The sequence below is a fragment of the Diabrotica undecimpunctata genome, chromosome 7 (assembly GCF_040954645.1).
Source record: "Diabrotica undecimpunctata isolate CICGRU chromosome 7, icDiaUnde3, whole genome shotgun sequence".
In the NCBI taxonomy this organism is placed as follows: Eukaryota; Metazoa; Arthropoda; class Insecta; order Coleoptera; family Chrysomelidae; genus Diabrotica; species Diabrotica undecimpunctata.
In genome coordinates, this window is record NC_092809.1 from 40,458,031 (window position 1) to 40,484,414 (window position 26,384).

At 33.0% G+C, this 26,384-nt stretch overlaps 1 protein-coding gene across 5 annotated transcripts in view; it reads right to left on the reverse strand.

Annotated features, from left to right (window-relative positions):
* Mp (collagen XV/XVIII-type protein multiplexin) overlaps nucleotides 1–26,384 on the reverse strand; it is a 1,493,071-nt gene that overhangs the window by 658,546 nt on the left and 808,141 nt on the right. For all 5 annotated transcript variants that reach the window (XM_072537153.1, XM_072537150.1, XM_072537151.1 and 2 more), the window contains exon 3: nucleotides 4,874–5,121. In XM_072537153.1, coding sequence (XP_072393254.1) covers nucleotides 4,874–5,121 — 248 coding nt within the window. The remainder of the gene's footprint in view (nucleotides 1–4,873; nucleotides 5,122–26,384) is intronic.

Sequence of the window (26,384 nt, forward strand, 5' to 3'; positions counted from 1 at the left end):
TCGTTAGCAGATCTTCCTCGTCGAAAACCACTTTGGACTGTGGTCAGGAGATTTTCATTTTCTAGATACCAGGTAAGCCTGTAATTTAAAACCTTCTCGAGAAGTTTACACATGCTACAGGTGAGGGAAATAGGACGGTAAGATGTGGGACAATCTTTTGGATTGTATTGTTTATAAATTAGGATTATAATAGCTTTGGTCCAATTATCAGGAAAGTAATAATTTAAAAAGATATGATTAAAGATGTCTAAGAGTATCTTCTTGCCTTTTTGGGGTAGATTTTTTAAAAATATTGACGGAATATCATCAGGACCTGGGGATGTGGTTTTTAAGTTTAAAAGAGAAAAATCTAATTCTTGCAAAGTTATGAGTGCATTTATGGGAGAGATCTGGCTCTGCCATAGAATGGGAGAGCCATATGTCTACAGATTCTGTGGTAATCTTGTGTGTAGAAAAGATCGGATCTAGTACAGAATCGCTAGAGTTTTTTTGAAATACGTCCTCTAGAATTTCAGGAATTTCCTTTCTACACGAGATGATTTGGTTGTAAAAAAAAATACTTAATAGATGAAAGATTAATTATATAAGAATGATGACGCAATACATAATCTGCGTTGACTTATTCTTCATCCGTGGAGTTGTCTTCAGCAGTCACGTCAATAATTAATGGTTCCACCAAGATGTCTAATGTGTTGTCCAAGTTATAAATTTTTTCTTTTTCTTTTATCACATTTTGAATGCATTTGTTCCAGTGTAAGGTAGTGACATTGTGTAAAACGTGTTTAAAAAGTTCTTTAACGTCTGCAAGTTTGTAAGTGGTGTTATTTCTTGCCACGTCCCCTTTTACTTGGGCCTAAATCAACTCTATTGGATTTAATTTACAGTGATAAGGCAGCAATCTGAGTACTGTAACGTTAAGTTTTTTGGCCATTTCGTCTAACGACATGCATTCTTGATGCATGTGAAGGTATGTGTTGCCTAGCGATTTGCAAAAGCTTTAATTTTAAATGGTCATTTCTAAAGGATATATTTTTATTAATTAACTACTGTCTAATATTCTCTTTGTTTCACGCTGTTGTAGGTTTGCTGTAAATGATATTTGGCATTGCCTATAACGATAGTCAAACCTTCTTGTATAAATTTCATCATTTGTTCACAATATTCTTCAAACACATCGGCGTTCATGTCCTCGTAGTAGTCGCCCATTTTTTTGGATTAAAATCGAAGCAACCCTTCTTTAAAAAAACCCTCAGAACTCCCAATGTAGGTAATTATAAGCCTTCTCCCTGTTCCCGACGGTGCTTTAATACCGGTGGAAAATCACTCCAACACAGCTTGGCGGTTGCTTTTAACATTTTTTTTTGCCATACCTTGGAAACAGTATGACGTTAATTCATCCATGTCTCATCTAAATAATATATTCTTAGGTTTTTATCTGTGCTGTTTAATTTTTAGAAAGATACTGCCTTCCTAAAGAAACGATTTCAGGACTGTCAATTAACATTGATTTTCTGTTAATGGTTTCCCACGAAAAATTTAATTCGTGAAGTAGCTTTCACAATCAAGTCCTACTGATGAACAGTACATCATTACCTTGCAATGCAGCATGAATTTTTGAAATTGTTGGAATCCTTGGCAAAATAAAAAGAATGAACCTTACTTTGAATTACACTCTTAACATTTTCATTAATTTCATTGGTCGTCTCCCTGATTTAACAACCGAGTTCGTGATGACTCCTTTCTTGTCCTCCTTTCTTAAATTATAAATTGACCTCTTGGAACATCCTGTGTACTTTACGCATATCTCCACAACACTGTCTACAAAGCATGTAGGATTAACGTGTTGTAATGCTTTAAAAACATTTAATATGATGATCTTTTTGTTGGCCGAGAACGCAGTGAGCTTTAGCCGTGGTGCTAGAGAAAAATCCGTTACGAGAATCTACCAACGAGTATTTGAGATTTCCAAAGATTCAAAATATATATAGGTACGGTGTTTACAACACTTTAAAGTTATCCACTTTAAAAGTAATAAAATAATTACATTAAAAACTAATTAAATAATTGCTCATGCACATTAAGTACAAATTATTAAAATGCATTCCATGAATGTATGCAATTAAACCAAGTGTAATTACCAGGTATAATCATTATTCGTAATTATTAATATGTAATAAATATCATAAATTTATTAATAAAGAAATAAAGAAATATATGAACTTTGATAAAATAAAGGCAGATATCGAACACAGTTTTATTAATTAAATCTTGCCCAAGTACTTTCGCTCACTAGAGCATCCTCAGAGGCAATTCGTCAATTTCGGGCTATCCAACAATCCCAGAATGTCATAAACATAATTTAATTTTATGTTATATATATATATATATATATATATATATATATATATATATATATATAATATATATACATATATAAATATACATATATATATATATATATATATATATATATATATATATATCTATATATATATATATATATATATATATATATATATATATATATATATATATATAGTCCATCCATTCGTCTTCTTTGATGGTTCTATCTCTCATGTGCCGTACATTTTCTTCCCAGGCAACTGAAGGCCTTCCCCTTCTTCTTTTTTGCTGTGGTATGTAATTTAAAGATTTCTTTGGCCATCTATCTTCATTCATTTGCTTCACGTGACCATACCACACTAGTTGTCTCGTTTCAATTCTGTCTACACTGGAATCTACAGTATTTGTCCTCATTCTAATATCTTCATTCCTGATATGATCTTTTTTTAATACACCACACGCTCTCCTTAGAAAGTCCATTTCTACTACTTATATTCTTTTTCTATCTTTTTTCGTGGTCTGCCAAACTTCTGCCCCATAAGTCATAATAGGCTCTACCAAGGTTCAATAGATTTTCAATTTCGTTTCTTGTCTAATATCTTTAGACCATAGTAGAGAGTTTAGAATGTTTACCGCTTTTTTCCCTGCTGCGTTCTGTTTTTGATATCTCTTTTGGTAGTGCCTTCTTTAGATATTATAGATCCGAGATATTTATATTCCTTACATGTTTTTGTGTTTCTAATTTCTAACTCTGAATCTTCTTCATCATCTCCTATTTTAAGATACTCTGTCCTTGTCATATTCATATTGAGGCCCCATTTTTCATATTCTTTCTTTAGTTTTCTAAGCATGTAGTCCATGTCGTCATCATTCGCTACGACTACCTGATCATCTGCAAAAAATAAAGTTGTTAGACATTTACCATCGCCTCTGTCTATTCCTATTCCGGATACTTGTTTCCTCCACTGCTCTAGCGATGATTGAATATATACTTTAAAGTCGAAGATAGACAACATCCTTGTTTAAGCCCCTTTGTTATTGTAACATTATGTAATATTAATATATATATATATATATATATATTATATATATATATATATATATATATATATATATATATAAATTAAGGATCACTCGAAGAGTGGTGGGTTTTTCGGTCAAACGGTGGAGAGAAAAAAGACAAAGAAGGTGGCTACTTCATCTATTTATTGAAGACGTTTTGCTTTCTGATCAGAAAGCATCATCAGTTCATCTAAAAAGAACAATATGAAAAACCAAACATCCATAAAAATATTATAAGTGTGTTACCTTAAAAAGACATGTAGCAATGAATGATATTAAATAGCTTACGACAATGGACATTATAAGATTATGTTGTATACACAATTAATTGAAACTAAATACAGTTTACAAATTGACTCAAACTTTTAAGATCAAGCACGTTTAAGATCACCATTTTTCGCCCAGTGATTGGTTAAGAGAGAAAATGAACAAACAAGTGAGGTCAAAACAAAATATCATAATATATTAAAATAGCCTATGTTGTGGCTGGATAGCCAGCCACAGGTGAAAATTGATTCAACTTCCAACAGTCCAAGGTTCATAACATGCTGTGCTAAGTTTAAGTCAATTTGTAAACTGTATTTAGTTTCAATTAATTGTATATACAACATAATCTCATAATGTCCATTGTCGTAAGTTTCTTTACATATTTAATATCATTGACTGCTACATGTCTTTGAGGTAACACACTTATATTAACTTTTCTGTGGTTATTCATATTGTTCTTTTTAGATGAACTGATGATGCTTTCTGATTAGAAAGCGAAACGTCTTCAATAAATAGATGAAGTAGCCACCTTCTTCTTTTTTCTCTCCACCTTTTGACCGAAAAACCCACCACTTTATGCATAATATATATATATATATATATATATATATATATATATATATATATATATATATATATATATATATATATATATATATATATATATATATATATATTATGCATAAAATTTTTTATAAGATTTTATAGATTCTGGCTGAAACCTTAAAGAATGTTGAAATAGTGTGCTATATATAGCCGCAGGTACATTCCTTTACTGCAAGGACATCTGAAATGAAGTAAAGTAAATCACAAATTAAGGGTCACCTAATTAGAGAGATAATAACATTAGCAAAAATTAACTTAAAAAAGAAAAAAATTGTAAAATAAAGCTGGAGAAAAAAGGATCAGGGATAAATAGCAGTTGAGTGTGAGATAAATAAAGCATTGCATACAAAAAAATAGAGAATTGTTTCATTCTCTATATAAGAGAGATTTCAAAAGAATTATTTTTCTAAAATTTTAATAAAAACGAAAACACCATTTTCATATCTGCCGGAAAGCTAACAAGAGTATATTAGTTCAGTGGAATGAAGCCAGTTTACAGTTTACAGCAACATGTTTCGTTCGTTAAGGTTAAATTATAACTTTCCTTAATATCATTTAATATATACCATCATTGCAGAAAAGCAAACAAACTCACCGTATCATAAGGATTAACTACAGCGAAGATGAATGCCGCCCGTCTGCTTTTCGGCTTGGCACTTATTAAAATGGAAAATTCCGAAGACAATTTCTCCGGCAGTATTTGCCTGTGAGCGATTTTCACGTCTGATCCGGATCTAAATCCGAAGGCGGGAAATCCGTCGTGGCCGTTGTCTTCGATGTATTGCGTCTTAGGATCGGGGAACGGTATTGAAATCGCCCCCAAAAGTTCGTACTCATTAAACACTGCAAAAGAGAAAAATTATGTAGTTATGTAGACTTTGTTAGTTTTTGTAATGGCATAAAGATTGAAATGGCATAAGTAATTGTAGATTGTACACCTTAAAATACCGGGTGTTTCAAAAAGGTATGTCATAAATTAAATCACGCATTCCGGGGACAAAAATAAATTGATTGAATCTAACTTACCTTAGTACAAAAGTGTACACAAAAAAAGTTACAACCCTCTGAAGTTACAAAATAAAAATTATTTTTGTTTGCATTATCTCGTAAACATTTTTTAAAAAAAATGAACACGTTACTTTCTTGTTCTGAAACCATTTTTCATACAAAAGAAACAACAAAATGTAAGCATACAGAACAATTTAAAGGGGGGTGTGCGGCCCTAAATCCCCCCAAACTTTTAAGTACGTTTAAATCATGAATTTTGTGGCATCATTAGTTTAACACAGTATTTTTAAAATTTTTTTGCCCCTTATCACTTTTTTCAAAAACAGTTTTTATTGAATTATGGCCCTTTTCATTAACCTTTAAAAAATTACGTGCAATTAAATAAACGGCTTAAATAAATTAATAAGTACAAAAAATGTATATAACCTCTATAAATATGATATTACAATAAATGTTCAAAATGATCCCCATTTTCTGCAATACACATTCGGTATCGTTTTAATAAGGAAAACCGAATGCGCTGAAAAATCATATTTTTTTGACGACATTGATTTACAGCTTCAATTAATCCAACCCTCAATTGTTGTTCGTCCTATTATTATAGAATACACTTTCTCTTTCATAAACAAATGTGCTCGTTATAATGGTTTGTTATTCCATTTCTACTGAAGGTAGCCTCGTCGGTAAACAAAATATTTATAATAAAATTAATATTTCGAGTGTTTTCTATTAACAACCAATCGCAAAATTCAATCCTTTTAGGATAATCTTCAGCCAATAACTCTTGAACCATTGTTAAGTGATAGGGTTTAAGTGGCTGATCCTTCAGAAGCCTCCAAACCCTTACGTGAGGAACATTTAGTTGATCAGCTATTACCCTTGTACTTGTTCCAGGGACTTCTTCAATGATTTCTAAAATGTCTTCATCAGTTGCATCCATTATTGGACGACCACTATTGCTAGCAACTTGCGGTTGGAATGTACCCGTTTCCCGTAAACGACGACCAATGGTGAGAAATAATCGTCTATCGGGTGTATTTCGATTGGGGTTATTTAATGCATAACGCCTTGCGGCTGCTGCACTATTTCCTTGACATTCACCTACGATATTCCCGATAGTTTATTGAAATCACAATTTAATCTGATCCAACGTAGCCAAAGTTAAGTGCATATCTGCTATTTTCTGAAATGTGTAGGCCATTGTAATATCAAAATTTTTAATATTAATCTTATTCACACAATAAATGATAGCTTCAAATTATTGATTATTATTGATGGAACTGTTTGTAATTATTGTATCCCTAGAAACTAATTGTAATTTTAAGGCGAACTAGAAAAAACCAGTTTTTCAAAAAAGTGATAAGAGGTAAAAAAGTTTTAAAAATAATGTATTAAACTAATGACGCTACAAAATTCATTTGATTTGAACGTACTCAAAAGTTTGGGGGCATTTAGGGTTGCACACCCCCCTTAAAATTTTTTTGTGCGCTTAGATTTTGTTGTTTATTTTGTATGAAAAATACTTTCAGAACGAGAAAGTAACGTGTCCATTTTTATTATAAAATGTCAAGTAGTTTAGGAGATAATGCAAAAAAACAATTTTTATTTTGTAACTTCAAAGGGCTGTAACTTTTTTTGTGTACACTTATGTACTAAGGTAAGATGATTTCAATAAATTTATTTTTGTTCCCGGAATGCGTGATTTAATTTATGACATACCTCCTTGAAACACCCTGTATTACGATTTAAGCAACACTTGCTTTAATAACATATTGATATTCAGAAATATACGGCGTGTTAGCAATTACTCCAGGAAACAAAGGAAAAATAGATAAAAAGATCAATACATCTGAATTAAGGTATGAAATTCGTTTAAATAAAGATTTCGGAATATTAAAGAAAAAATAATAAAATACACTAATATTTTTTAGATTCATTATAGGATAATTAATAAATTGTTTATTTCCAAACCAAATTAAGAAATAGTTAAACTTTTTTTCAAAGTAAGTGTTATGTCACTTTCTTAAATATATTTATCAATACGTTCCATAAAATATCGTCTCATATACATTTTTTTTATTTAAATTAACGTGCATGTGACATCTATGGTCATTAGCACGAGTTACGATTTACATGGTAATATCATATAAATTACAAAATAATGTAGTTAACATTTAACATAAAGAGAAAATAATAAAAACTTGAGCAGTTGACTTTTCTCGAGGAAATTGATAACCTTGTTGATTTGGTCTGTGCTGTTTAGACCTCTTTGAAGTTAGTACTGATATCGAACGATTGGCGTATTATGGCATGTAAACGGCATTCGATAAGTTAATGCCTGATTCGGAGAGTCGTATTGCAGTGCTGACATTTTGGTTGTGGAGATGAGGTCATCAGGTAGCCATGAGTTAGACGGGTATGTCCTATACGCAATCTCCGTATGATTGCCATATTTTTTCGAGATAAACTGGGATAGGTAAGAAGGTTTACTGAGGGTTTAATTTCATGCAGCGCTGAAGTAACATTATTCCAGTGAATCTGCCAGGTGGAAAGATTAAGCTTCTTCAGTCTAGCTTTGAGATCGTTGCAAGTTTGTATATTGATAATGGTGTCCGTGGATGATGCGGCTTTTTTTGGCAAGGCAATCAGCTTTTTCGTAACCACTAATACCAACATGGGATGGTACCCATATCAGAGTGATAATTGTATTTTGGTTTATAAGAAGCTGATATGTGTCATGAATATCTTGGACGATAGGATGGTTGGTGGATAGAGCATTAATGGAGTGTATAGAGGAAAGTGAATCAGAGCATATGGCTATGTGTGTATTTGGGTATTGTTGGGCATTTTTGAAAGCATGTGAGATAGCTTGTAGTTCAACAGTGTGCATACTACACCACGGAGAAATTTTAGGAGTTCGAAAGGCTGTTGTACAGTGGTTACAGAATATTCAACACCACTTTCAGTCTTTAACGCGTCAGTGTAAAGAACTATGTTACATTAATTTTTGTTTATAAGTTCTAGAAAGAGAATTCTTAATGTACTAATACTGGTATCTTCCTTGTTAAATTTGGTGAGGAAAATATAATGATGTGGGAGTATGTTGGTCCAATAGGGATTATTGGAGAATGGTAGAGTTCTGGTTTCAGACAAATTTATATCTTTTAGTAACGGTTGTAGAAGACTAGGAATAGGATGTATAATTAAGTTACATGGAGGGTTGTAATGGGGATGGTGTGAGGATGTAATTAAATGATATACTGGATTGGACGGATTGGAAGAAATTGCAGCAGCATAGGAGAGAAGAAGGTTTTCTCGCCTAAGGCATAGAGGAGGTTCATTAGCTTCACAGTAAAGACTTTCTGCCAGACTAGAACGGAATGCTCCAAGACATAGACGAATAGCCGTGTTGTGTACTGTATTTAGTGAATTTAAGATTGATTTAGTACCAGACATATAGACGAAACATCCATAGTCAAGCTTGGAGCGGATTAGCGATCTGTAAACTTTCAGTAACGTAGTTTCTTCTGCACCCCAATGATAATGTGAGAGTTTTTTGATTATATTTAACCTTTTTGGGCAAACTTCTTTAAGTTCCTGTATGTGTTGTTTCCAGGTTAATCTTGAATCAAATATCAGCCCTAATATTTTGCAATTATTAACAACCGGTAATTTAAAGTTATTGATAGTGATTTTAGGATCAAAAGAACTCATTCTTCTGCTAAATTTAATAACTTTGGATTTACAGAGGGAAAGGGTAAGTCCTAGAGAAGCTACTTGTTTTGTAGGTCATTTACTCCTAATTTTAGAATTTTACTAGTAGTTGCTTTAGATTTACCATGACAGTACATTATTAGGTCATCGGCATATAATACGCATTTGATTGATGGAGCTATATTTTCATTTAACTTGCTAATCAAAAGAATAAATAAGGATGTGCTTAAAACTGAACCTAGAGGAACTCCATCATGTTGGATGTGTGGGGAAGAGACTAAGTTATTGACAGAAACCCTGAACGATCTAGATGTTAGGAAGTTTTTGATAAATGCGTATATGTTGCCAGTAAAGTTACATTTAAACAGTTTGTCAAGGATTTTTATTTCTAGAAATGGTATCAAATGCGCCTTCTATATCAAAGATAGTTGCTATCAAATCTTGCTTGCAATTTATTGCGTTGGAGATATGGGTTTGGGGTATTACCAGATTATTTCTTGTGGAGCGCTGTCTTTGGTAGCCAGATTGTTCTTTTGGAATAATCTAGTGTTTTTCAAAATACCACAAAAGACATTTGTTAATAATTTTTTCCATTAGCTTACACATAGTGCATGTGAGAGAGATGGGCCTGTAAGATTGTGGAGAGATAGTTGGCTGATTTTTGGCTTGAGTATTGGTATAACAATAGATTTGCTCCTCTGAGATGGAAATTTATGGGAATTCCAGATTATATTATATAAATTAAGGAGTTTTTTAAGACCATAATTAGAAACATGCTTTAGGAATGCATAAGAAATATCATTAGGCCCAGCTGCAGTGTTTCTACTATTAGCTAAGGCAGATATTAGCTCATGGATGGTGAAAGGAAAATTAAGGGATCTACTGTATTCAGATGAATTCTGTGTGAATATAAGTCATGATGAGATAAATTAATATTATTGGTTTTATTCCTGAACTTTTCTTCGAAATGTTTGGCAAAAGCGTTAGGAATAAGTTCATGTAAAGTGATCTCTATACCATTTGAAATTAATCGAGTAATTTTATTATTAGTTTTGTGACCTTGAAGTTGTCGAATTTTTTTCCAAAGTTGGATAGGATTGGAGTTTTCGTTGATAGATTATACGGAATCTTGCCAGGATGATTTTTTACCTTTTTTAACTACGTGTTTGGCTTTAGCTTTGAATTTTTTGTAATTTATTAGATTTTCAAGGCTTCCATTTTTTTAGTACTTATTTTAAGCTTTTTGGATAGACGAATCGCCTCTTCACAAGAAGAGTTTCACCAAGGAACTGCTTTATGATTTGGAGAGAATGATGTTTCGCCAATGTGAGTCTTAGCAGCTGAAAGAATAGTGTCTCTTATTGACGTTAACAAGTAGTCTACATAATTGATTATTAGATGATCATGAGCGAGCAAGAGAGTGTTAACAGCTCTTGAATACTCTGACCAGTTAGCTTTATTTAGGCGCCAATAGCTTTTGGCAGAGGCAGTCCCATTACAGTTGTTGGAAATTACTATAGGATAATGATTGCCATCAAAGAGATCGTCAACTGTTTGCCAGGTCAAAAAAAGGTGCAGATTTAGGGTCACTAATACTAAGATCTACAGCAGAGAAAGATCCAGAGAAAATATTAAAATGAGTATTAGATCCTGTGTTGAGAAGACATGAATTTGTGCAGTTAATAATATTTTCAACTACTTTTCCCTGTCCAAATGTTGATTGAGAACCCCACATATTGTTATGTGCATTGAAGTCGCCTGTGAGTATAAACGGCTGTGGAAGTTAGAATATAAGGTCTAGGAGCTCTTTTCCTTTTAGAGAATGGCTTGGGGGAATATATATGGAGCAGATGGTAAGTTTATTTGGGCAATATGTAGTTATGGCAATTGCCTCAAAATTCGTTATTAATGGTAGCATTGTTGAGAAGATTTCGATGGACGCAAATATTGATGCACCTCCACTAGCTATGAAGCAGTTCGTCCTAATGAAGTGGTATCCTTCAAGGATTTAGAATAAGGAATATTAGTTGTATTAAAATTAGTCTCTTGGAGACAAAGAAAATCTGGATGGTAAATTGGTATAAGACATTGAATGTGTTCAAGTCGCGGATAGTATCCGTCGCAGTTCCATTGTAAAATCGTGAATTTAAAAACTAATTTAGTTAGTAGAAAGAATATGCCTTGTACTAATTACGCAATTTTAGAAAAGAACGATATCATTGTAGTTAAAGTCACATAAATTATTGGACGTAGGGATGGTAAGTTCGTCAGCGTCTATAGGATTTAATGTGCGTTTTAGCTTTGTCGTTATTCTTGTAATGCGATTTTTAAGTGATCTATCGGATACAATTTGGTATATTTGTGTAAGATCTTTGAGGAGAGAATGAGAGTTCGTGGTGAAATTATGAGCTTCTTTAAATGAATTTTCTAGGAAGGCGATTATTTGTAATGCTGATAACGAAAATTTTTCTGGATTAGCACAAATTAATTTTTCAATACTTGAATAGGCAGATGGATTAATTTTACCAATTTCTTTGTTATCAGTTTTTGTTTTCTTTTTAGGAGCTGATTTAGGAGTTGCGAAGGTTGTTGTGTTTGGTGTATTATTAGAGTTTAAGTTTAGTGGGCTAGCGGTAACCAGTAAAGAAGGTGACTTAAGACTTGTGTCAGTGGAATGAGTTCTTTTTATGCTGAGTTAGAAGGGACAGATAATGGTGTTATAGACTGTATATTATTATATTATTTAACATTCTCACTCAAATGGTAGCACAGGTTACAATTTAGCTTTTAACAGATCTTGCTTAAAATTGTGCACAATATTGGCATATTATCAGAGAGCCGCGAGATCTCTTGCATAACCCTCAGCTGTTGCAATAGTAACTCTTTTGAGTTGCGCCACTGTTGCATTAAAAGTTATTATAATTTTTTTGTTCAATAGTGACACTTTTGAGATTGTTGTGATTTTATGATTAATATTGCATAATAAATATCCAACCAGGAACTTCCAGAGGGTAAATATTGCTAGCTGCAGGAAGTCTTGGACTAAGGTAAGCAGATTTAAGATATTTTGAGAGTAAAATATAATAAGTTTTTGCTGATTTTAAATATATAATTTTTATATTTGAAAACTTAAACCAAACTGGGAAATAAAAAGTTTGCAACAAAAAATAAAATATGTGGTGGTGCGTGCACGTAACAATGACGGGTTAACCGCCATAATTTTTTTGCTTTAGTTTTTGACTTAGATTTACTGCGATTTTTATATATTTTTTATTTCACAGATATTGATTATTAATCTGTAATCGTAAGGTAACAAGTACCTGTAATCGTAAGGTAATCATAATTACCTACTGCCGACACCATATACTATAAACATCAAGCCCCGCCCTAAAATAAATTCTTAACCAAAAGTAAATAGTAAGCCGTAATGGCTAGAGAAACAACAATTGGCGGCTAACCCACAAACGATATTAACTGCTGTTCGCTATTTGAAGTTACAGTTTACAAAGGAAATTGCATTTGCGACTCTTCGATTAATCATGGATGTAATTTTCCTCTAATCATTTCGGCTTTATGGGAATTGACTAAGTTTAAAGCCAGTAAATATGTTTACATAAAAGAATGTATGCCGGTATATTAATAATGTATGGTCTACCATTATAAAAGGTTCATTTAGCGTAAAATGATTTAGTAAAAAAAAACACAACATAGTGTTTATTACATTTTTACGAGAATGAGCTCTGCGAGATTTATTCCTCTGAGATACTATTACGTCACCGAAATTTTTAACAAGGCTTTAAAGCAGAAAATAATAGTTATAGAGTATTGCCGACATATGGAGAAAGCTAGATTGCAAAACAATAATAAGCATATATTAGCTCTTTTTCTTTTGTCAGTTTAACATTTATAGGAATAGTCACAAAAATGTATCCAACCAACTAACATATAATACACTCATAGACAAAAATATCGAATATTTTGCAATTTTAAAAGTTTCTTTTTGTAGTCACTATTATTTCAAAATAATTTTAGATTACTGATAATACTCATATAGTAGTCTGATGTACTCAACTGGTTAGAAATATTTTGATGTTTATTCTGACGTTTATTCAGTGGTTAGTATCATTCGTAGATTTTATCATAAAAATCCTTCTTTACGTAAAGGAAAAATCATACTAATTCGGTTATTTTTAGTTTAATTTATTAAGTTTAGTTAAATATTGTTTTGATTTCACTAAGTTTAAAACAAGTATCCCACCAATTCGGCACTATGATGAAGTCCAAGTAGCACATATTATAATTTTGTACGAGGAAGGATATGCACAAAAAGGTGTCGCACAACCTCTCAGCAGAAGTGAATCTATAGTTTCAAATACTCTAAAAAGATACCGCGAAATAGAATATTTTGTACGAAGGCCTGGTCAAGGACGCCCAAGATGCACAATCTCAATCGATGACCGTTTTTTGGTTCTTAATTCTCCACGAATTCTACACGAAATCGTTCATTGACTTCGATGCACCTCAAAAATAAGCTATTAAATGTTAGACAAGTTAATGCGAGTTCACAAACAGTTAAACGAAGATCAAAAGAAGTAAACCTAAAGCCCAGACGGCCCGCCAAAGTTCCACATCTTCTCCAAAATCATAAAGCTCGTCGTTTGGAATTTCCAAGAACACATATTTAGTGGAATATCGACAACTGTAAAAACGTTCTTTTCACTGATGAGTCCAGAATCCTATTATGGAAGCCAGATGGTCAAAATTACGTCTACAGAAGAGTTGGAGAACGATTTTAGAGTTGATGGCATAATTCTTTGGGAAGGTATTAGTTGGGAGGTACGTACCGCACTTGTGGAAGTGATTGGACGGATGACTGGTGATTCTTACGTTTAAAACATTCTGCAAGATTATGTTTTGTCAAATGTTGGTTACATTGGATATAAAATATTCACGTTAATGCACGATAATGCTCGACCACATGCCGCTGCCATGGTGAGTAATTATCTTGATGAGGTCCAAATTCGAAGATTGGATTGGCCATTGTCTAGCCCGGATTTAAATCCAATAGAGCACATATGGGATCACCTAAAACGCAGCATAGGACAAAACAATCCCGTTCCAAATACGATAGAACAGCTTCGGATTGCTGCACAAGATGAATTGAATGCAATTTCCCAAGGAGATGTCCAAAATTTACTTGCAAGCATGCTGAGAAAGATGCAAGCAGTAATAAGAGCTAGAGGGGGGAATATTCGTTACTGATCATGCACTTCTTTCAGTTTAAACCACTTGTTTAAGTAATTTAAATTATCATTTACGTTTACAGTAAAATAACCTTATTTACCTAATATTAAACATAATTTTTTTTCACAATTTTCTCCGCATAAAAACTTAAAATTGTTGATTAAACATTATTAAAATAAACTCTATTTTACAATAAACGACTTGATTGACCAAAATTTGTTTTGAGAAATCAAAAATTTGAAAATTCCAAAATATTCGATATTTTTGTCCATGAGTGCATAATAAACAAACAATCAACAAGTGTTTTGGTGTATAAACATAAACGTAATAAAGTTAACTATTTCAAATTATCATCAATCGTATACAGTAATGCATCTAGGAGGTGTTACTTAATTTTTTTGGAGTTTTGCAATTGTTAATAATACGGAAATCTACAGCTGGTTTTAAATGCAGTGGCAAGCAGCTCAACGATATATTTTATGGTGTAGACCAGAGATGGGAAATTTTTTTTTTCGTCTGCACATATTTACTAAAGAAACATATAGCGGACGAGGCTGTTGCATTTTTGGTTATGTTGTTTGCTGAAATAAAAATATTGATTTTTCGGAAACACTTTTATTGTGCAATATTACAAAATACAAAAGCATTCGTAGGTGACCAAATTAAAATTTTATGTTAGCTGTGAAGTAGAAGGTAGAGCAAAACTAGACTTTTTGTTTTTGCATGATTTCGTCATAATTCGGCTGAATTTGTAAGGCTGATATTTTTAGTAATGAAAAAAGGTCATCTGACAGCATCCTACAAATACAATGTTTTCTTAGTTTCAGTATTGAAAATGTTTGTTCGCACAAATAACTTGTACCAAACATAGCCATTATTGTTTGGCTGTGAGCAACTATATTTGCAATATGCTACTATTGAAAAAAAGTTGCTTCAAATGGGTGTTGCACTGCATATCTATTAGTTTAAGTTAAAGTTTGGCAGGCGTTTCATCGACGTTAGCATTAACAGATATGGAAATAATGTAAAGCGATGGTTTAATTTCCTTAAAATCTACAAATATTTTCTTAAATTCCTTATGCAGTTTTTTCAGCTGTTGAGCGAACCTCTGTTTTTTTCTGAGACAGGTGTTATACTGGAAAATCATTTTGGGAAGATGGTGAGTTTATTTTTCTCTGTACATCTAAAAAATAATTTATGCTGCAGTATGAAGGCTTTTAGTTGTCCCCAAAACTCAAAAAAGAATTGATTATTGCCTTGAAACTTCGTATTTAATTTATTTAGGTGTGACAGCAAATGTGTAAAAAATCGCGTTTGCTTTGCTCCGTCAAAAAGTCTTGAATCTCCTTTCTTATATTCCATACCGTAAATGAGTTATCGCAGCTTAACCATCTCACTTTTTTATGGTAGAAAAAATCAGAAAATTTGCTTTTGGTGGATTTTAAAACTCTTGGAATTGTCTATGTATCAAATCTCGAGAACCAATTGTGTGTTTAAGTTGAACAACTACGCTCAATACGGGTTGTCGTTAGGAGCTGCTTTACACAACACATCCTGGTGTATTAAGCAGTACAGAAATAATACACTATTATGGAAATTTTCTTTACAAAATATTCCTATAAACTCCATATTCCAGCCCATCATATTGGGTGTTCCATCCATGGTTATAGTACATAATTTTATTTATGCAAGTTTAACATCGAAATACTCACAAAACAAGAGTCATATATATTTTTTTCTGTAATATTTCCTTTCAGTGACTGTAAGCTTGTTAATTATCTTATTAGATGATTAGTGATTATATTAAACTCACGTCTGTGCTCTTGTCAATGTTTATTAAAAATTCAAAGCTATTGTATTTATTTTTATTAACTGTGATGATAACTGTACCGCGATACCGTCAATTCAATCAGTTATCGTCCTTATCGACAAATGATGTTGCTTACAGCTACCATGCTTTTTTTAAGAATTCACTATCCGATATTGTTTTGTTACTTTTAGCATTTTTGTAAGCTACAATATAACTTGCCAGTATTGCAGTCTTATCCGAACTGATTGCTTCGTAAACATGTTATGTTGCCCACATAACTTTTCCTTTTGCCTTTCAAAAAAGGCCTTTCACTGCCTCTCTCATATGCTTATATTTTGTATTTGCATGCATTTCACATCGGTTTGTCTTTAAATTCTGTAAAAAATATTTCCATAACCATTCTTCCTTAAAAACTCGACACTCGAAACAATCTTTGTGTTGTAAATAAATAAATTTAGATTACTAATATAAACAACTGTATTCAGATTTTATAAGTAGGTACAAAAACAAGAAAATAATAATTTTATTGTTATGCGATTTACTTAAGTCTGTCAAATTTCAACTTAATCCGTTGAAGATATCTGCTTCAAAATTAACTTGCAAACATTTATACTCAAAAAAAAAACATACTTACCAATGTTTTAAGTTAAATAAAAACTTTTAAAATACACGTTATTATATTAGTTTACTTACATGAACAGACTGGATTCAGATTTTATAACCAAGTACAAAACACCATCTTACCCTGTGGATTCCAAAATACCACTGTCTGTTAGCGGAATGTTGTAGCACGTTGTAGTTTTGAAAGTAATAAAAAAATTATCTAAATGCGGTTAGCACGGAAGCGGGCAAACAGTGACAGTGGCGACAACATAACACGCACCAGCTGAAGCACGCGATCACAAACAGTACTCAGGGCCAGATTTTAACGCGTTGCGAGGTAAAGATGGCTTTCCAGAATTCTGAAACCTCTGCAGAAGAAGTTCTTTGAGACTACCTTGACCAACACTAAAGGGCACTCCAATCACAGATTCGTGTCACACCGGCAGAGTGGATCAGCCCTGTCTTGCCAAGGCATCAGCCCGTTCGTTCTCTTGCCTGTGTGCCCCGGTACCCATACTAACTTGACCCTATTGATTAGCGCAGCATCAGCAAGTGCTCTCTTACACTTAAGAATTAGCATAGAGCTGACTTTGGATGCTTTCAAAGCCCTAAGCGCTGCCAGACTGTGAGAACAGGTAGAGGTGGTCCTAGATTAGCAAGCCCTATCTTTTATCTTTTGAGCACATACCAGGATCGTAAAGATCTCGGCCTGAAAAACTGATGTATGGAAGCCGAGAGCCTGACCAGATTAAAATCCGATTACGCTCACATATACTCCAGCACCTGCCCGCTTGTCTGTTCTGCATCAATCCGTGAACCAGGTAAGCAAGCTTCGACGGATCAGTGCAGGTTATCGTTCCATTTACTCATCCCGGTGAGAAAATTAAACTAAGAAGGAGCACGACAACTAAAATTTGGGTCCATTGTGTCTTGTGCCATAGAGAGCACAGCGCAGCAATCTCCAGACAACTCATCCGACCATTCATTCTGCCATAGGCTGCCATCATGGCTTCATGATCCACAATAACTTATAAAGGAAGGAGGAAGTGAATCCAGCATAGCTTTGACCATGAAGGGGTCTTCATAGCTCCTGAGATTCCAACGCATGCGAACCGCTAGAAGTAAGTCAACTGGGTGTTAGCTGAAGCCAGTCTAGCCCGCGGCACGACACAATTGCCGCTTACGTCAGAATATGCTTTATCATGTAGTAATACATCCAATGTAGAATTTTCCGCTGCAGACCCCATTTATCTCCGAAAACTCTTCTGCACACCCAGAAAGTTGCCTTCTTTACCTTGGCGTCGATATGTTTCTTCCATAAAAGTTTAAAATCCAGTTTCACTCCTAGGAACTGTCTTAAAAACCGAGTAAGTTTTACCATAGAAGGTAAGCTCTCTGATAGGTCCAATGGCCATTTTCCGAGTGAACAAAACCACAGTAGTATTCTCAGGATTAACTCCGAGTACCTGCTCTCGGCATCATTCCTCAACGAGCCCGAAGTTCACCTGGGCAACCTCGTGCACTGTTCCGGGGAAGAGTCCCTTAACCAGTATAGCTAAGTCATCGGTGTAGGCTTACGCATATACCTTGTTCGTCAAATCGCTGAAAAGGCCGTCAATCACCAGGCACCACAGCAAGGGGACAAAACTCCTCCCTGAGGGCAACCACGAGATACCGACACCTGTTTCGCAACAACTGTTTCAGTATGCAGCTATCTACTTCCGAATTGTACACGTACGCTGGTTCATAATTTTTATTATTGAAGGTAGCACATCCATTACTCATATATTTGCCGCAGACATATCGTCACCTTTTGTTTCTTGAACATTTGTTTTGAAGAAAACTTATTTTTCCATTTGCAGAACCATCCATTTGTCGCTTTGACGTTCGCATGACCCAGACATTAATAAAATTTTTAGGATATTGTACATATCGATTTATTCTTTTAGCATCAAAAATATTCTATTATGCGGTGTTCCAGAAATGAACATATCATTTTAAAATATAAAATAAAAATATAGTTCTTTACACTTTTCTTAGTGTAGAATAAGTAAAATAGTCACAGCCGACGTATTGGCGCCACAGCCTCTTAAATAGTTTTCACACCTAAATACAAGAGGGGTAATCTACACTTTTACGCACCAAGTATTATTTTTTAGTTCGCTCTCACAGATCGCCCTTGAGGCATCGGATTTTAAAACACTCTCAATTCACGTATAAAATATTTCTCTACGCCGAAATCGGGCATTTTTTCTCATAAATACGGTTTTCTCTTCTACGTGTGATAAAGAAAGAATTATTTGATATTGTAACTGTCAGCTACGTCCATATTGAGGCTTTTTTACTCTAAAAATAGTTAATTATAAGTCGATAAACTAAAGGTGATTTTATTTCTCTGGAGTTATATTTGCTCACATTAACAATCCTTATCCTTCAACGGTCACTGAAGAACCAAACCTATGGAGATACATCCACTCACAAGTCCTTTGAAGTAAGGCTTGGAATCAAAAGATTTCCAACTCACGAATATAGGGAGCCAGTTACAAGGCTCCCCCTCATGCGGTATTATTTTATTAAAGTATATATAAACAAATAAATTTAATAAGGAGTAAATGGAAACGTTTCGGGACCACAAATGTCTATTTGTTAAATAGCGATATTTTTATAACCAAAACATTCTTTTTATGTAGAGCATTTTAAAATTATCTCTTAAATGCACTCTATATTTCTGTTTAAAAATGTGTATACACATAACTAAAATATGAATAATTCTGGTCATAACATTTCGTTATTTAAGTTCTATTTCAATTTTTTTAATAATTTGTTTTGCCAAATACCCCAGAGTTATAAAAATACTGACGAACTAGTTAATTTAAAAATATTTTTCGTCTATTAAATTCTCTTATAACTGAACGTTTTCAAATAGCCTCCGTTTATAGATCCATGTATTATGTTTCTATTTTAGAGACGGTTTCGTAGTTGCTAATAAGTTCTTTCGGATTGTACGCTTCTGTAATTCTGTTATTGCCAATTGAAGCTCATTTAATACGCTTTCCATGTAGGGGCGATAAGAATAAAACAAATCTTTTCCGGCAGTATAACGGAAATGAAATTTTGCAATAAGTAGTTTTGTTAATATCAAGCGATGTTAAGCATTAACAAATTAACTATGAATACGCCAGTCTATCTGGAAAAAAATCATCGATTTCACGTAAAAATCTTATGCAGGGTTTTGAAGGTTTCAAAAGGTATACGTGACAGTTGATGAGAATTCCGTGAAGAAGTATAGCTAATTCATAAAGATCATAAACAACAACTTTAATTGCCCAAACAGTGATCCTAAAAATATTTAATTTATTTATGTATTTTTTAAGCATATTATTAATCATAAAAAGATAAAATACAACCTGTTGATAAAATATATAAAAAAATGTTTGAGATGAACCACCCGTATCACTTAGGGGTATGAAAAATAGATAACAACCTATTTTCAGACCTAACAAATACACATTTAAAATTTCATAAAAATCGGTAGGCGTTTCGGAGAAGGTAACTAGTATTGTGACACGAAAAATTTTATATATATATATATATATATATATATATATATATATATATATTTCTTCTTATGGGAAAATTTATTCAATTGATTTTCCGGGATTTTCCGTCTGAATATAGCACAGTTCTTATTAGTTTGTTGACCTTTCCAAACAAAAAAAAAGGGGGTCACCCCTTTTCATTCTTTTTCTGCATATGCAATCCATAAATTGAATCATAGATCCTCATTTATATTCTGTGCAATGTTAAGAAACAATGGAAACATGATTAACTGAACAAAAATGCTCTCTTGGTTTCCGTTTTTCTTTTTCTTTTTCAATTTCCTTTTTTTACCAGCTTTTTAATGAGCCTACTTACAAGCATGTGGCATGTAAGAAAGGTTCATTGGCAAAAAATGTTTTTTTTTTAATTTTAACAAACAATCCTGGATAACAAAACGTTTAGGTAGAATTTTTTCCGTTCAGAACTTTCGTAAATTCCAAAATTTGTGCTGGACTTCTGGGTGGCCCTTTTCTGCTGTGGACGTTGACTATAATTTTAATGATTTTTTAGATAGGCTTGTCTGTATTTTTAATAAGGCATTCCTTTATTTACAATTACGTCAAAACATCACAAACCCTGGACTACCAAAGGTATCCGCATATCAGCCAAGAATATGCGTTCACTACTGTACATCAAGAAATTTACTACCAACGTCTTTGTTGCTGAATATATCTACAAGTGCAGAGAAACTTTTCTAAAACTTATTAAAACAGCTTAAAAGACATGTACTATCAAAATCGTCTGGGAAGCTCTAAAAATATTGCAAGAAAAACTTGGTCCATCATAGACCATCTTCGAAATAAAACTAACACAGCTCAAACTTTTTGTCTTCCAAACCCTAAAAATCTAAATAAATACTTCGTTAATATGAGTAAAAATATAACATCAACTATTTTGCCACAACAAGATCTTATTTTCTATCTCCCCAATTCAAAAAAGGTCTCGAATTCATTATTTATAAGACCAGTTCATAAATCTGAACTGATCCAATCAGTAGTATCAAAGGCAAATCTTCCTGTAGTACTGATGGACTATCCATAAAAATTTTCTAAAATCTCCCAAAACTGTGTTGGAAGTCCTGGTCTCACTATTAACGATTCCTTTGAAAAAGGTATATTTCCAGGGTGCCTAAAGACAGCCACTATTATTCTTCTTCATAAGGGTCATGAAAAATCTATTGTCTGCAACTATAGACCTATTGCCTTACTACCGGCCCTATCTAAAATTATTGAGAGACTTATAGAAGCCCGAATTATGTCCTTTCTCGTTGAAAACAACATTTTATTACAGTCAGTTCGGCTTGTTATCTAATAAATGTACCAGCGAAAGTATGTTTTCTATACTACATGAGATCTATAAGCACTAAACAATAATCTTTGCACTGCCACTGTTTTGTGATTATGCCAAAGCTTTTAATTGTGTAAATCACGACATTTTGATAAAAAAACCAAATTTCTACGGAATTTAAGGTACTTGTCTAAGGAATCAACTAGTTAGACAAATAATACTGACTCTAGTAGTGACAAAAGAATTGTATGTGGAGTACCACAAAGTTCAGTATTGGTTCCTCTACTTATCCTTATCTTCATAAATGAATTTTTCTTTTTGCTGATGATACCAGTATTACCTGGAAGAACTCTAATATTGCAACACTTTCATTTAATTATAACTTCTGATTTACTTGAAATAAAAACCTGGACCGACTCTAATTTACTCTTTATTAACATGGATAAAATAGTAGCATTATCCTATAAAGGAGCTCTTCAACGCTTGCTTCTTAATAACAGCCAGATCAGTATCGTTGATTCTGTAAAATTTCCTGATATTTTTATAGACAACAACCTTAAACGGTCCCTTCATATCGATTTGTAAAGTAAGAAACTAGCCTCAGCCTGCTATGCAATAAGATTTGTTTCGAAGGAAATCAATTTAGCATCCTCAAAACTAACATATTTTTCTTTGTTCGAGTCTCATCTTCGATATGAAGGCCACTTTGGGGCTCTAGTACAGCTGCCCAATCTGATGTTATTTTCAAATTACAAAAAAGAGCAATACGGTATCTTTTTGGCCTCAGTAGAATAACCCATTGCAGAAGCTACTTCAAAAATCACGGAATTTTAACTCCTCCCTCTTTATATATTCTAGAAACTGTTTGCTTAATTCATAAAAACCTACATGTTTTACCAGCAAGACCTACTCATGACTCCTCCACCAAAAATTCAACCTTTGATGTGTATTGTATATGTGTAAACAAATCTATATTATATTCGAGAAAAAAATTATACAACCATCTCCCTTTGCAATTAAAATCTACAACTTCTTTCATTAAGTTCCGTATATTGACAAAAGCCTATCTATCTGAAAGACCATATTATTCAGTGGAAGAGTTTCCTAACGAATAACTAAGAAAATACAGTGTAGTTAAAACTTTTACAAGTGTCCTTAAAATTTATACAGTAGCATGACGTTTTCGATCTAATTAGATCATCTTCAGTGCCTCATGTAGTTAAAGCTAACAATTAATTTGTGGCTATGACATCTATATATGGATTTACATCTTTCCAAAATTAAATTATATGGTGACTCTAATTTAACTTTTTATATAACTAAATACAATGGTGAAGTGTTTTAACTTCTGTATGTTTTTTTAAACGATAGTATACATCCAACTACTGGGATTTTCCCATTAATTTTTATTTTTAAAATACAGTATGTTTAGGTAGAAGCAACTAAAATATTTTTATATATATTTGGGTATCACATGCAGCAACTTAAACTTATTCGTAAACTAGATCGTAAGGTTTTAATATGCAATTTGTAATTTAGTTAAATTTTGCAATAGATTGTATATTTTATTATCTTTTATTTTGTTATATTGACGACTAACGTAATTTTGGTAAATTTTAATTGTAAGATATTGTTATATTTTTTTTTACTATTTGTAAGGTTTGTCCATAAATTTGTACAATTTCAGTCAAAAAATTAAATTATAATAAAATAAATACTATATCGTAGAAATGACAAAAGGAAAAATTCCCTATCCCTATGATGATTAGGATCAAAGCAATTTTTTATTTTTTCAGGTTATACGAGAGACAAGTGATCTGAAAATATGAGCAGTTATATTTTTTTAGGTACTACACGAAGATACTTTTGATTTTTCAATATAATTGTCGGCAATTATCGTCATCTTAAGCGGCTACAGTCTTTTGTTCAAATGCAAAGATTTACAAAGATGTATGTTTCGAAGAGTCTTAAATAGTCTCATACAAATTATCTAAATTATTTATTAATAATATTCAAAATTTAATTATTAAAACCAATTAAATTATTAAATAATTATTATTTTACCAAATGCCCATCTACCCTAGAATACAAAAGACTTTTTAAAACTTTCTCATTTTCCCCTACGGTACCGGAAGCAATTTTAACCAGATTGTATAAAGGAATATGATATTACGTTCAAACATTACAAATTCTGTTGAAAATTATCCCATGTTTATTGTCGAAACAATTTGCAACTTATTTGCATATTACGGTGCCTTTAGAATATGTTAACTATGTAAATATTAGTGCAATCCTATTTCTGACACGACAGTATGAACCTGTGTAGGTATTACATGGAAAAAATTTATAGATTATTGGTTAGCTCGAATTGTATATTAAGAGTGAAACGACTATTTTGTATTTACACATTTGTATAAAATCCAATCTCATTTTGCACAATACATTTATTAGATTTGCGTTCATATAGGACTAAAATACAAATTGACAATTTCAAATGAAGGTAACAGGGGAAAGGGCAACTTAGTCAAAAAACTATATTTTTCAGAAAAAAGAAAAGAAAATTTAAAACGATAAAAATCCTTTGCTTTTTTACATTTTTAGCTAATGATTTTTATATATTTAGTTCAATATGTACTTTTTATAAATAGCTGAAATAATGTTATGATTGAGTTTTAATTTCGTAGTTAGAAATTTTTTAATTAAACACAACGTGAACTGAGTTGGTTCTTCTCTGAACAGGTCAAAAAAATTTTATTTTTATTATCGTTTATTTTGTAAGGCATTTCTACATCACATTAAAAGAACAAACCAAGCTACAAATTACTGATTAAAGTTAATCTGATTTTTAAAAATCACTATGATCGTCGGGAACATCACCGGGCTCAGATGGTAGCTCAGGCTGATTGGCAGAAAGAAGTTGTCTGTAGTACTCTTTAGATTCCTCTTCTTCACAGAATTTCATTAAAACTTTTAGATCAGCACACTTTTCTTTGGGCAAAAGTATAAGCGTTTGGTAGAACTGATTGGGTTCTTGAAGATCGGTTACCTTTGATTTTCCCTTCTGGTTCTTACGTTGATATTTTAATAAGGACGACGTGAAAGATTTTCCTGTGATCCACGTCAGCACACTTTTCTTTGGGCAAAATTATAAGCGTTTGGTAGAACTGATTGGGTTCTTGAAGATCGGTTACCTTTGATTTCCCCTTCTGGTTCTTCCGTTGATATTTTAATAAGGACAACGTGAAAGATTTTCCTGTGATCCACGGTTTTGCATTTTGTGTCAAAAAACATTAACTGTTTTAGTTGCCGAATAGGAAAAGAAAATTTCTTTTTGTACAACTTGGAGGACAAAAATGTACCCCACTCTTTAAACATAATTTGTTCCATAATACAAACGGATGTGGCTTGATTCGCGCAGCTTCTATGAACTCTCCCAAGCCATCTGGGGTTTCAGCCTTTGCACTTTTGGGGATCAATCTTATGTTTTTGTCCGGTTTGCCAATGGCCTCGCACTAGGTAAGTAATTGTCACAGTGTCAAATCTTTTTAGTGTAGTTGTTACGTAGTTAAACAACTGGATGATAGTGTGATTTTTGTTTTGTCCTCCGCAAGAGTCGGAAAACAGATAAAGTTTTTTAACAGCAGGATGTAGGTAGGTGTTAAAAAAATGATAGAGCATTGAGGCAACGTGATCTGACCCCTTTTTGCGATGGTTTGATCGTACGTGTACATGATTGAAACACCATTTGACAAAATATGAATATTAAAAATATAGAATGACAGCTGTCTTTTAAAGTACACTTCAACAGAAGTTATATCCGGAGTAGGGAGATTTTTCCGAAGTCTATTGCGATAGCCTCTACAGTTGATGACTTTCTAGCTTTAGTTTTTGCACGCCTTTTCAATTCATAATGCCTTTTATCTTTTTCAAATGGAGTGACTCAAATTCTAGCTTCCTCATATCGTTCTCTAACTTTACTTTTTCGTTATCACTTTTTAAAATAACAATTTTTTATCAAGCTTAATAATTTTGGAGATCTGCTTGTTACACCAGCAGCACGTTTCAGTTTGTGGGTAAACGAACGAGCTATTAAACTCTGACACAAATATTTGCCTGAATATTTTATAACACATTTCAATATGGGGATGTTTAGTTAAAAATAATTCAAGAAGCTTTTTAACATTCATATCTTCCGTTAGGTAAACTCTGTTAGGCAAGGCGCTCACCAACGTGGCAACCAAATGGAGTGGCAATGGCGAGCGAGTGCTGTGGTGTCCCAGTGGCAGATAGAATTGTTAAACCTTTATAAACATAATGTAGTCGCACGTATCGAAAGGTCGCACGTGCGACTACATATGTTTATACATTTTACCTGCCACTGGGACACCACAACACTTGTTCGCCATTGCCACGCCGTTTGGTTGCCACGTTGGTGAGCGCCTTGCCTAAGAGTCCTTCAAACTGTAGTGCGCTTTACGTCCCTTTAATGAGCCAAAAAACTGCAATAACAATTCACGAGTTTGTTGATCTACCTTATGAGGTCTATTTTTATGCTTTCAATTTCTATCGATCGGCGCCTTGCCAGTTGTTCTTAAAGATGTTTTTATTGTATGTAATCGGAAAGCTTTAATTCCAAACAGTTATTGAAATGCCTTAAGGCTGTTTTAGCAGTTCAAGTACACTGTGATTTGAAATGGGCGTATCACTTACTTTTCTACACTGCTTACGCGAGACCATCTTTACTCAGTGCCGCCGGCCGACGGGTAGTTTAATGACAACAAATACATTATTCTCCATTCAAATTAGTTTTAACACGAACTAATTGACCGTACGTTCATGA